At 45.1% G+C, this 13740-nt stretch overlaps 1 protein-coding gene across 1 annotated transcript in view; it reads right to left on the minus strand.

Annotated features, from left to right (window-relative positions):
• Positions 1 to 13740, minus strand: part of DOP1B (DOP1 leucine zipper like protein B) — a 92560-nt gene that overhangs the window by 48363 nt on the left and 30457 nt on the right. The window contains exons 8-13 of the mRNA XM_049785737.1: positions 13599 to 13708; positions 13200 to 13314; positions 7884 to 8004; positions 4723 to 4842; positions 2551 to 2656; positions 1346 to 1531 (exon numbers count right to left, since the gene is read on the minus strand). Of these exons, the coding sequence (XP_049641694.1) occupies positions 1346 to 1531; positions 2551 to 2656; positions 4723 to 4842; positions 7884 to 8004; positions 13200 to 13314; positions 13599 to 13708 (758 nt within the window). The remainder of the gene's footprint in view (positions 1 to 1345; positions 1532 to 2550; positions 2657 to 4722; positions 4843 to 7883; positions 8005 to 13199; positions 13315 to 13598; positions 13709 to 13740) is intronic.

The following is a 13740-nucleotide window of genomic DNA, read 5'->3' on the forward strand; positions in this document are numbered from 1 at the left end:
ACATGAAAAGAAGGGCTCACTAACAAACTGTACCAACAGTCCCTAAATGGAATTTGGATCCTACTAGGCAGTGTTTATCTCCAGCACAGAAAATTCACAGCTCACTCAGGAATACCCAGCATTTTACTGTCACTCCACCTGCCTATGCACAAAATAGATCTCAAGAGAAACATTTCCAAGTACTAAGACAAAATAGTAGAAAAATGAGAAATAACTCCAGGCCATAGGCCCCAAACTCCTTGGCAACCCCAATACAGTTCTTTTGGAGGACAGCTTGGCAGCATCCTCCTTGATGTGAAAGGAATCTGCATCTCTCCCACTTTCATTTCTAGTTTATTATTTATTTGGGTCACACCAGCTATGCTCAGAGATCACTCCTGGTGGGGTCCAGGGTTTCATATGCAGTGCTGAGACTCATACCCAAGCTGGCTGGCTGGCAAAGTAAACACATTAACCCGGTACCATCTCTCTGCCTCTGCATCTTTTCCACTTAAAAAAGAAAGGGGATCGATTACAACCCCTTTCTAGAAGTTTGTCTTTCAGAAACTTGAAACTTGATGAAGCTGTGTGGGGATAGAGACTACAACATTATTTATGACAGTAAAACCTAAAAACCAAAATAACCTAGGGGAAGAGCGTAGAGCATAGACTATATGTAAAAACAAAGGGTGTGTACAGATATAACTGAAGGGTGTCCCCAAACTATTATTTGGATGAAAACCGAGCAAATCAAGAGAATCTTCTATGTAATGAACTGAACTGTGTCCCCAATCCAAAAGCCCAGTGCTGGGAAGGAGTGCAACCTTAGCTGGAAACAGGTTCTTTGGAGGTGGGAAGTTAGCATGAAGCCTGAAGGCAGGTCCTTGTCCATCCAAGGCAAACTGGACCCACACAGGGAGGAGGCAGTACAGGTCTAGAAACCAGAGAATACCACTCGAAGGTGTTCTCCATGTACTGGCCTAGCACCAAAAGAATCAGCCCTTTTACACTTTCACCTGTGCTCTTGACCATCATGCCTTAAGTTGCTGTGATATAAGCCCCTCAGCCTGGATCTGTCATGGAGTCCACCCAAGTGACCCAGTTTCTCCTTCGTACCCTTCCTGGTGGTCTGAGATATGAGAAGGTTCCTAATACTACTCGGTTACAGATCTGGACCAGGAGCCTGCCTCTATGCTAACAATTCTTTCAGGATGAGCCTGAGGGTTTGAGGACCATGCCTGTGATGACCTCTGTTATCTGGACCTCACTCCCATCCTCACTTCCCTCCTGCTTCTCTCAGGGAAGGCCTCGGTTTCTTTGCCCCAAGGGAGTCTCTCCACTCCTCCTCACAAGGCATGGCGCGCACCGAACTCGAAGACTCCGTGTCTAGGTAGGAGGGGGGCATCTGCACTTTGCTGAGCACTTTGAAGCATGTCTTCAGGGCGTGCGTGAGCTCTGGCAAGCTCAACATCTCCATTTCATCAGCCAGGGGCTGGACCAGGCAGCCAAGCACCTGGGGGAGGTACTGCGTCTGCACCTCAGAGTAGAGTTCCTGAGAAAAGAGAAGAATGGTCAGTGACTATGTTCATGAGACCATCTGAGACACGCACTGCAAAATGGCATTGCAGAAGATACTCATCATAGCATAGCTTTCATATTCAGGGGCTATGGAGATGACTCAAAGGGTTGGAGGTCTGAGGCAAGAGGCCCAAGTTAATCCCTGGCACCACAGGGTCCTCTGGTCGATCCCTGAGCACGAACTTGGGAATGGCTCCCAAATACCACCGGGTGCAGCCCTATTCCATCCCCCATTCTTCATGTCCATTTGGGGGGGGGGTTGTGTCACACCTGGTGGTGTTCAGGGGTTACTCCTGGCTCTATGCTCAGAAATTGCTACTGGCAGGCTCAGGGGACCATATAAGATGCCGGGATTCGAGCCACTGTCCTGCATGCAAGGCAAACACCTTACCTCCATGCTATCTCTCCAGTCCCGTCCATTTTTGAGTTGGGAAAACAAAGTATTTATTGGATCTGGACAGAGGATCAAGGCTGTATCCCTTCATGGGAAAGGGTGGCCATGTTCATTATGTGTTAAAGAAATAGTTGTCTTGGAGAACATTAGGCCACACATCATCTAAACTAAGCAATAAGTTTTCTTTTGGGGTTTTTGGGTCACACCTGGCGACATTCAGGGGTTACTTCTGGCTCTGCGCTCAGAAATCACTCCTAGTGTGTTCATAGCATCATATGGGATGCCGGGATCAAAACCAGGACATCTACATGACAGGCAAAATGCCCTCCTGCTGTGCTATCACTCTGGCCCCAATGAACTAGGAAATACATTTGCTGTCTGCATGACTAGCCCCTGTTCATAACTGGCTTTGTGAGAGTACTGCTAGGTCCCCTAAGTGCAAATCAAAAATAACCCTTTTGAGACTGACAGAGAAGACAGCTAAGATGCTGAAAGGAATAGGGGTCAGCACGGTGTGGACATGTAAAGCTCCTTTTGGAGTGGAAGGTTTAGGGTTGATGGGTAAGCATGGGGCTATCACCATGGGCAAAGCACCTTACCAAGGGGATGACATCCAGGAGGAAGACCAGCAGCGTGCATAGCTCTGACACACTCGAGGGAGGACTGACACTCTTCTTACCAGCATCATCACTCTGCTTCAGGGTTCTAGAGAAAGTACAAGGAAGAAAAGGAAGTTCTTTATTGGTTTTGTAGTCATTTCTAGCAGCACTCAGGGTTTCCTCCTGGTTCTTCACTCAGAAATCACTCCTAGAGGTTCAGAAGACCATATGGAGTGCCTGGGATCTAACCTTGATTATCTACATGCAAGGCATATGCCCTACTCACTGTGTTACCACATCAGCACCAAGAAAACCATTCTTTATTCCTAGTGTTAGGGTCTGAAATTGGGGCCTTCCAAGTACAAGGCCAATTCTTGGCCACTAACTCATGTCCCTGGCCCTAGGAAACCAATCACTTCTCTATCTCCAGCATTTTCTGTAACTTCCATTGAAACTACTTCCATCATGAAAATAGTGATAGGATAACAGGGGGGAGGGCATGAAGTAATATCGGTGGACACCAAACTCCCTGACATTGAGCCCTGTCTTCCATCTGCTGGTTCCCAAGCAGGTTGACAGAGTTAAACAGCACCTGTTTAGGGTGTATCCCCAGAAGGCCTGGTTGACACTGACAGTAGCAATAATCACAGGCCTCTTTTGCCTGAAGCCAAAGGCCTGTGCTATAGGGACAGCATGAGACTGCAAACCCTGGTGACAGCCCCAGCACACTATACTAGAGTCGTTGAGAATTCCTCAGCCTCTAAGGTTGGGCCACAGCAGAGCAAGAGCAGCTTTTACTCTCCTGTGGAAACCTCAGCACTTGCTGTTGCTGTCCTGTTCTCAGAAGAGCCACACACAGTGGTGCCTGGGAAAAAGAGTCCATTCCTGGCAATGCTCTGCCTGGTGGTACAGGTCATATTTAGGCCTGATGGTATTGAGGGAGCACGTGGAGTGGGGTGGGGAGACATGGACACCCAATGGTTCCATTGAGATGGGGAAACATGTAGCATCAGGGATTCAACTCTGGCTGTCACCTGCCAGCCCAAGGTAGATGCCCGGCTTCATCAGGCAAATTAAGACATTCCTTAAGTGAGTGGAGGAGAGGAGGGAATCTCACCAAGAAGGGTTGGGGGTGAGTGTTATCTGGCAGAAGCATTTGATTCCTTTAAAGAAAACAATAAAAGATGTGGGGGAAAGAACTGGCCAAGTGTCGCCTGTCATTTGGCGACACTGGAAATGCTGCAAAGCTCACAGGGACCTGGAGTTCTGAAATAGAAACAAGCAGACTAAAATCTATTCTGAACTCGATACTAGCATGGCCACATGGCTGCCTGCGGATCCCCTTACAGTGAGTGCACCGAGCACAGCAGATACCAAGGGGGACCTGGTGCCAGAGAGAGGACAGCATAGCAGGTGGCTGGGATCTGGGCTCAGAACTGCTGCAGTGACTCCCAGGGCACTTGGTGTCTTGGGGCAACAGCTTTCTCCTAGGAGAGAAGTGCTACCATCTCTCTTTGGGGGTGTCTTAAACAGTGAACAACATGCTTGGGAAGTCTCCAAAGCAGAGCAACATGCAGCTAACAGTCTTAAACAGGTCACAATCCATAGTTATAGGGTGAAGCAGGTGAACACAAAGGACTCTAAGGGAGCAGCATGAATGAGGGGTGCAGGACAAGGGGGTTAGGGAGAAGCCTTTGCGCCTCACTGGCGGGCAGGACGGAAGCCGCGAGGGGGAGAGGGACAGCAAGGTGGAGTCCAGCCCCAGACCTTCAGCCACCAGCCCACCAGTGAGTTTCTCATTTCATTTCAGGAGCGACCAAAGAAGGCCGCTGATGCAAAGACATTACAACCACTGGACCACAGGGCAAATCCATTTAAACTATAGTCGAGTCCAAGAGAGCAGCGGGAGAGAACATAGATTTGGGCTGCAGGAGATGAGGTGCTGAGTTCAGCTTTAGTAATGAAGCTTCAGTGTGTGCAGCTGACACCACGGGGAACATCTTAGTGGCCACGTCTTTTATCCTGTCTGCCTTTGTCCTAGAAGATTCTCTCTAGAGTTCTAAACAGTTTGAAGGACCCACCTTCATCCACCTCTGGAGAATTTGCAGCTACAAGACCATAAAGCCCACTGGTCTTTGCTGCAGAGCCCGTCAGCCAGACCAGGGCACTTACCTAAAACAATCTTCAAAGCAACGCATCATGTAATCCCACAGGAAGTCTGTGCTGAGAGAGGTGATGAGCAGATTCACTGTCTTGACGATCTCTGAGGCATTTCTGTTTTCTTTTATGGCACTGGCAAGACCAGGAAACATTTATAAATATACCCATAAAAATTTGCCATAGGCACAGTGTCTTAGCACACAGGGTCAAAGGTGATCACTTGGTTACCATTTACAACTTCTAGGGAGATGAAAAAACTAACTGTTTTACAGTGTGGATTTTTTGTTTGTTTTGGGGCCACACCCATCTATGGTCAGGGCTTACTCCTGGCTCTGTGCTCAGGAATTATGCTGGGTAGGCTCGGGGAACCAAATGGGATGCTGGTGATCAAACCTGGGTCAGCCACATGCAAGGCAAATGCCCTACCCACTGTGCTATTACTCGAGCCTCCAAAAGTTACCAATTTTACATAGGAAAGAATTTTTTTTTTTTTTTTTGGTTTTTGGGCCACACCCGTTTGACGCTCAGGGGTTACTCCTGGCTATGAGCTCAGAAATCGCCCCTGGCTTGGGGAGACCATATGGGACACCGGGGGATCGAACCGCGGTCCGTCCTACGCTAGCACTTGTAAGGCAGACACCTTACCTCTAGCACCACCTTCCCAGCCCCTTAGGAAAGAATTTTCCTGATGCTGTCCAATACAGCATTTGTCACTATATACAACAAATTATAAATTATTATTTGGTATATTTCACTCTTCTGAGAATGATATATGCCCTATTGGAAATTAAGTGAAAAAAGAATCTGATGACCAAAAATAATTTTAGTCTAAATTTTTTGAGAAGAGTTTTTATTTGGTTTTGGGGAGCACTATATCCATCAGTGCTCAAGGCTTAACCTGGCAGTGCTCAGGTTAAGGTTAACATATGTGGTACCAAGGATCAAACCTGAGTGAGCAGCCTGCAAGGCAAGTGCCCTATCAGCTATACTATCTCTCCATCTTTAATTTTAGTCCAATTGTTAATAGTTTACAGGCAGAATGTGTGTGTATGTATGTATATATATATATACATACATACATACATACATACATACATACACATTCAGGAAGAAAAAAATTTAGCTGAAATTTAAATGATTTGATAATTTTAATTAGGAATTTAATTTAGAAATCCATGCATAGTCTCACAAAGATATATGTCTAAAAAGATACATGTATGGTCTTTGCCTTGCACTCAAAGACACCAAATTCAAATTCAGTCCTCAGCACCTCATACAGTCTCTTGAGTATCATCAATAGTGATTACTGAACTCAAAGACACAAGCAAGCCCTGAGCACTGCTGAGTATGGCCCCAAAACAAAACAAAAAACAACAAAGGGGGCCAGAGAGACAGCATAGAGGTAGGGTGTTTGCCTTGTATGCAGAAAAATGGTGGTTCGAATCCCAGCATCCCATATGGTCCCTGGAGCCTGCCAGGAGCGATTTCTGAGCATAGAGCAGGAGTAATCCCTGAACGCTGCGGGGTGTGACCCCCCCCAAAAAAAAATACAACAAAGGACAGGCAACTGTATATAGCACAGCTTCTTTAAGAAAAAAGATAATTATATGTGTATGCCTTGAGAGTCTGGAAAGAAATAAAATGTTTTAGGATTTCTCTAAGAGGTGGCAGCAATATGGGAGTACCATTCTTGTTTTTGTTTTTATTTTTGTTTTTGGTTTTTGGGCCACAGCCGGCGTTGCTCAGGGGTTAATCCTGGCTGTATGCTCAGAAATAGCTCCTGGCAGGCACGGGGGACCATATGGGACACTGGGATTCGAACCAACCACCTTTGGTCCTGAATCGGCTGCTTGCAAGGCAAACGCCGCTGTGCTATCTCTCCAGGCCCGGGAGTACCATTCTTGATTTTTTTTGTGCAACCCTCAATGAACCTGCATCACTTTTTTTTTTCCCTGACTGGCTTGGTTTATTCTTTTTTTTTTTTTTTAATTGTATAAATCTTTAAGCACCATGATTACAACAAGCATGTTTGTAGTTGGGTTTCAGTTATAAACAGAATACCCCACTTTACCAGTACAACATTCCCACCATCAGTGCCCCCCAACCCCTGCCTGTATTCGCAACAGACATTCTACTTCTCTCATTCTTTAACTATGTTATGCTAGTTGTTAGTGTAGTTATTTCCCTAACAGAATTACCAATCTCTGTGGTGAGCTTCAAATTGTGAGCCTGACGGTTCTTCCAGTCCTTCCAGCCCTTAATTAACTCTATTGTTTCTGGGCCTTATTACAGTAATGTCTTTAATTTTTCTTAAAAACCATAGATGAGTGAGACTATTCTGTGTCTATCTCTCTCCCTCTGACTCAACAAAATAGATTCCATGTACATCCATGTATAGGAACATTTCATGACTTCATCTCTCATGATAGCTGCAAAATATTCCATTGTGTATATGCACCACAGTTTCTTTAGCCATTCATTTGTTGAAGGGCATCTTGGTTGTTTCCAGAGTCTGGCCATTGTAAATAGTGCATTACTTTTTCTTTTTTTCTTTTTTTTTGGTTTTTGGGTCACACCCGGCGGTGCTCAGGGGTTACTCCTGGCTGTCTGCTCAGAAATAGCTCCTGGCAGGCACGGGGGACCATATGGGACACCGGGATTTGAACCAACCACCTTTGGTCCTGGATGGGCTGCTTGCAAGGCAAACGCCGCTGTGCTATCTCTCCGGGCCCTGCATCACTTTTTCAATAAATGAGGGTAGTCCCTTCCCAGACTGGGGCAGGAACATATCGAATTCCTTCTTCTTTTTTTTTTTTTTTGGTTTTTGGGCCACACCTGGTGCCGCTCAGGGGTTACTCCTGGCCCTGTGTTCAGAAATTGCTCCTGGCTAGATCAGGGGACCATATGGGATGCTGGGAATTAAACCCAGGTCTGTCCTGGGTCCGCTGTGTGCAAGGTAAATGCCCTACCGCTATGCTATCTCTGCAGCTTTTCAGATTCCTTCTAAATCTACTCAGTATTCCAAGGAAAAGTCAAATCACTCTAGCTTTTGACTTTAAGACACACATCATGCCAGTGAGGGCTCTGGTCCCAGGTTGTCTCCACCACTTCCCCATAAGCAGCAGCAAACATAACAGCCCCGAGAATGGAGGGAAATGAGATGGAGCTTATACCTTATCAGCGAACTGCCACTCTGCGTGTAGCTCAGCTGGAGGTCAGAGCCGAGCGCATCACTGCAGTAGGAATAAAAAGCCCGGATGACTTCAAGAAACAAATGTTCAACCACTGGAGGCCCTGTAACAAGAAAGAGAAAGAATTGGAACAAGACCATCTTGAGATCATTTAGGAATCAACAAAAATCCTACATATGAAACAAGGCATCTGAAAACTTTGAATGTTCAATAGAATGGACACATTCAGGAACACGTGGCGGAGTTAAGTCTCTGGCTTCTGTGGCAGGTAGACAAATAGGAAGTCTTGCAAGTCAGCCCCTGAAGAGGTTGATTGATGGAGGGATGGAGGATGAGGTCCTTCCCCTCCAGCTCAGAGTACACATCTGCCACCCCGTCCAGCCGATGGTTCTGATGTGAAACGGCGGGTAAACAGCTCGTAGTCAGGCTTGTGGAAATATTAGCTTTATTCGGTGGACAAGACTAAAGTCCAAAGTCTCAGCCTTAGTTCCAGCAAAAAGCCTCTCACCTTCCACAGACCCTTGTTTTTATCCCCAGAATCAGGTACCACCCAATGGTGGGATCAGATACCACCCAATGGTGGAAGCAGAATCAGGTACCACCCTAGGGTGTGGGCAGAATGCCAGGTCACACCCTAGGGTAGGGCACAATCACCGATCAGGGTAGGGTCAGTAACATAATAATCCCATAAAATATTTACATACACAATAATGGCGCCCGAACAGGCTGAACCTGGACCCTCAATAACTGTAAGTGAAATACTTCATTGGAAATTTCCTCTGCTGACCATTAAATGGTTTCTGTGGTCAGTCATGTGGATTCTGCCACCTTTTTGCTCACACATTGGTTCTCTAGTATACAAGTGGATTATTCCATTTTGTTTAAAACTAATTGGTTTTGATCTAAGGACAATCACTGCAGTTGGATGGTTGTGGTCTATATTTCTTTTTTTTTTCTTTCTTTCTTTTTTTTTTTTTTTTTTGGTTTTTGGGCCACACCCGGCAGTGCTCAGGGGTCACTCTTGGCTGTCAGCTCAGAAATAGCTCCTGGCAGGCACGGGGGACCATGTGGGACACCGGGATTCAAACCAACCACCTTTAGTCCTGGATGGGCTACTTGCAAGGCAAACGCCGCTGTGCTATCTCTCCGGGCCCGTGGTCTATATTTCAAATAAAAATTGCATTGTCTCCAGCCGTCATAGTTTGTGGAATTTCTATGTTGGCTCATGTTATTACTGTGAGCATAGTTATTGGCTGGTATTTAGGAAATAGAAAGTGTAGAAATGGTGAGGCTAAAACCAGTATGGATAATAAGGAAATCTTTCGAACGAAAATTCAGACCAAGGTGCGGGCTGATGAATCCAGCCCCACCATCAACAATATAGAAATTTTTTCTGGAAGAAAAACAACTCAGAAAGTTAAGCCTGATTCTAGTGAATCGCATGACAGTATTGACTCAGACAATGATCAACCTCCAGTGCTAACTCCAGAAGGGAGGCCTCGTTCTATTCACAAAATTGAATCGCACAACAGTGCAGATTCAGACAATGAACCACACACACGGCCTCAGAGCTCTATTCAGAGTAATTTTGCTAATCTGGCCTCATCCCATTTACACGGGATAAATGTTTCTAACTATGTACCCTATCAGATGGAAGAATTAGATAGGTTTAAAAAAGCATGTAAAGAGTTTGGCCCAAAATCACCATACAGTGTGGAGTTACTAAGACTTTGGAGTCATACTCATCTTGGACTTTGTATGTTTTTAAAAGAATCGCTGAAATATGCCTGTCGTCTAAACAGCGAACTGAATGGGAAATGTACTATTCAGAAGGTGTAAAAGCCAAATTACATAGCCTGGATGGTACGAAAAAGCAAGTGGCAGGTGTTACTCTATCGTATGAATTATTGATGGCAGAAAATCAATTTGCAAATATTCAGACACAAGCAGCTTTACCTAAAGAAATCTTAAATTTAATTAGGGATATTGCATTGTCATCATGGGAAAAAATTGATTCTAACAGCATTGGTAAAGAAAACTTTTTTTTTTTTTTTTTTTTTTTTTTTGGTTTTTGGGCCACTACCGGCAGTGCTCAGGGGTTACTCCTGGCTGTCTGCTCAGAAATAGCTCCTGGCAGGCACGGGGGACCATATGGGACACCGGGATTTGAACCAACCACCTTTGGTCCTGGATCGGCTGCTTGCAAGGCAAACGCCGCTGTGCTATCTCTCCGGGCCCTGTAAAGGAAACTTTTTAAAAATTACCCAAGGCCCTTATGAGTCATATGCAGAGTTTGTAGGTAAGATTAAAGATGCTCTGAAGTTACAAGTCGAAGATGAGGAGATGAGAAACTTCTAGTAAAATCTTTGACTTATCATAATGCAAATTTGGCCTGTAGATTAGTATTGAATACATTAAATGAAAAGGCAGATGTGAATGATTTCCTTTATGCCTATCGAAATGTCTATGGGGAACCCCAACCCCCACCCCACTCAGTACAAACCTTCCCAGTTACCAAGGGAATGATGCCTTATTCCCCTTGGGGACAGGACACTTTCCATAAACCAGGTCTTTGCCCAAAATGCAAAAGGGGTCGGCACAGGGCGAAAGATTGCATATCTAGAAACTTCATTGATAATAACCTAAGTAGAGGTTTCAACACAATCCCCAGGAGGCAAATCGCCTGCTACCATTGTGGAAAACAGGGGCATATCAAAAGAAATTGCTGTTTCCTTATAAATTCAGCTCCTCAAGGACACATACAAGATGCAGGGAAATGCCCACAGGGCCTCCCCCAGGCCCTTCCAAATCAGGGGCAAAGCTCGCAAGCCCAGCCCAAGAAAATTCATCACTATAAGGGAATTAATTCACTCCACATCAGGAGTGCCAGATTAGACATATTATGCCCAGAGGACATTACAATTTACCCAGGAGCATGCCCTTACATGTTAGAAACTGGCATTGTGGGCCCGCCACCCCCAGATACTATGGGTTTGATTCTTGGCAGAAGTTTCCTCAACATAAAGGGTATATCAGTAATCACTGGTGTCACCGACTCAGATTCTATGGGAGAAATCATTGTAGTTATTACTGTACCAGTTACATGGACCTTTAAAAAAGGAGAAGTGATTGCCCAGATAGTAATAGTGCCTTATGTCAAATTTGGGACTTCAGATAAGACTAGAATTGGAGGTTTTGGAAGCACAGATCCGGGTGCTGCTACAAAACCCAATCGTGGCTCTGGTTACTAAATTTAAAGATGAACACCCAATGATCAAACTTTACTTGGAAGGGCAACCCTTTGACGGAATGATAGATACGGGTGCTCAGGTTACCATAATTTCTGATAAAGAATGGCCAGAAAATTGGCCTCTTCAGGAAATCCCATATTCGCTAGAAGGAATAGGAGGCCTAAACTCCTGTCTGTTGAGTACAAGGACTATGATATTTTACGGCCCAGAAAATCAAAAAGCAATAATCAGACCTCACATGGGCCCATTTTCACCATCCCTGTGGGGCCGTGACCTACACAAACAGTGGAAAGCAGAATTCCACATCCCATTAGCTCCAGAAGAGCCCAAATCTTCTTTTGATTTAAAAACCCAAAATTTTTAGTAAAGGCCACTACCATAAAAATATCAGCACCAATAAAAATAAAATGGAAATCTGACGAACCAATTTGGACAGGTCAGTGGCCCCTTAAAACTGATAAATTAAAGGTGCTGACAGAATTAGTGGAGGAACAGCTAAGTTTAGGACATATTGAACCATCTTTTTCTTAATGGAATTCACCTATATTCACTATAAAAAAGAAATCTGGTAAATGGAGACTTTTGATGGATCTTAGAGCTGTAAATTTATCCATGATACCTATAGGCAAATTGCAGACTGGTTTATCATCACCTGTAGTTATTCCAAAGGAATGGCCACTAATTATAATTGATCTGAAAGACTGTTTCTACCATATTCCTATCCACCCAGATGATAAAAAACGTTTTGCATTCTCAGTTCCTTCTCTCAATAATACCCATCCCTGCAGACATTTCCAATAGACTGTTCTTCCCCCAAGGCATGCTGAATTCCCCAACAATGTGTCAATTTTTTGTAAATAAGGTTTTGAACCCTGCTCATGAAAAATTTCCTCAAGCCATGATATTTCATTATACAGATGATATCTTGATCACAATGAACAATGAAACAGATTTACAGGACTTATACTTTTATGTTATTGACTGTTTACAAACATCAGGACTGAAAATAACTTTAGAAAAAATACAGATTATGCCACCGTATCAATATTTGGGTTTTATTTTGGACTGGACGTCAATACGTCCACAAAAAATTTCTATCAAAAAAGAAAATCTGGGCCCGGAGAGATAGCACAGTGGCGTTTGCCTTGCAAGCAGCCAGCACCAAAGGTGGTTGGTTCGAATCCTGGTGTCCCATATGGTCCCCCGTGCCTGCCAGGAGCTATTTCTGAGTGGACAGCCAGGAGTAACCCCTGAGCACCACCGGGTGTAGCCCAAAAAAAAAAAAAGGTTATAAAAATAAATAAATAAATAAATAAATAAATTTTGGGTTCCATTACGCCTTGTTAGAAATTGGGCTAGCGGCCCGGAGAGATAGCACAGCGGCATTTGCCTTGCAAGCAAGGTGCAAACCAGGACCAAAGGTGGTTAGTTTGAATCCCGGTGTCCCATATGGTCCTCCATGCCTGCCAGGAGCTATTTCTGAGCAGACAGCCAGGAGTAACCCCTGAGCACTGCCAGGTGTGGCCCAAAAACCAAAAACAAAACAAAAGGGCAGAAGTAACAGCACAGAGGTAGGGCTTAATGCCTTGCAAGCTGCCAACCTACGATGGACCCAGATTCAATCCTCAGCATCCCATATGGCCCCCTGAGCCTGCAAGGAGTAATTTCTGAGTCAGAAAAGCCTTCTAGGAGCAATTTCTGTGACCTGAACAATAATAAAACAAAAACCACAGGGCAGTGGAAAGCACATAATCTGGACAGAAACCCCAGGTCAGCAAGGGTTACATATGACTCCCACAAAATACATGGTTGCTCAAGACACCTCACCATTTTCTTCACCAGTATGGTAGGTGCACCAAGACTCCCTGCAATGTCCCCCATCAACTTAGCTTTCCTGGCTGGCCTAGCCTGCTTGGTTCTAGGCAGATGCTGGACCCACCAAGGGCAAAGGTCACTGGTGCAGGCAGTGGGGGACACTTGCTCCATTTAGGGGTGCTGTCGACAAGGTGTGCCAATCTTGTGATGAAGGGCTGTTTTCTGAGCTCACCGATTTCCGGTTTGTCCAGCAGACTGACCAGGATCCGGAAGGGCTTCAGGTAGGCGTGGTGGCGCTCTTCCACATCGACATCCCCGAAATTCTGGTGCAAGATCCCTGCCAGGCTCTGTGGAGTTTCACAGGATCACACATTAGGCCACTGAGTGCAGACAGCAGGACAGTATAGGCTGTTCCAATCACTAAGTAACCGGGGACAGAAAGAAAATCCACCTTGCAGGGGGAAATGAGTTTGCTGGGAAGCTCCCAGTCATGCATAAACCAAGGGATTGAGGCACGTGTCTACCCTGAGGGAGGGGGACAGGGTCACAGGGTGTCTCATATTAAATAATCCATTAAAACCCCATCAGGATGCTGCAATTTGGGGTGAACTTTTCAGCAAGGGTCCTTTACCTCAATGAGAAGATCCTTAGAATATTTTTCAAAAAAGTACAAGGACTGGTCTTCATAAGAATTGGAGACGTCAGATTCAGGCACAATGGTATTTCCTTTGATATCAGAGCCTACAGGAGAACGGGACAGGGATTTGTGGAGG

Source organism: Suncus etruscus, chromosome 13 (genome assembly GCF_024139225.1).
Source record: "Suncus etruscus isolate mSunEtr1 chromosome 13, mSunEtr1.pri.cur, whole genome shotgun sequence".
NCBI lineage: Eukaryota > Metazoa > Chordata > Mammalia > Eulipotyphla > Soricidae > Suncus > Suncus etruscus.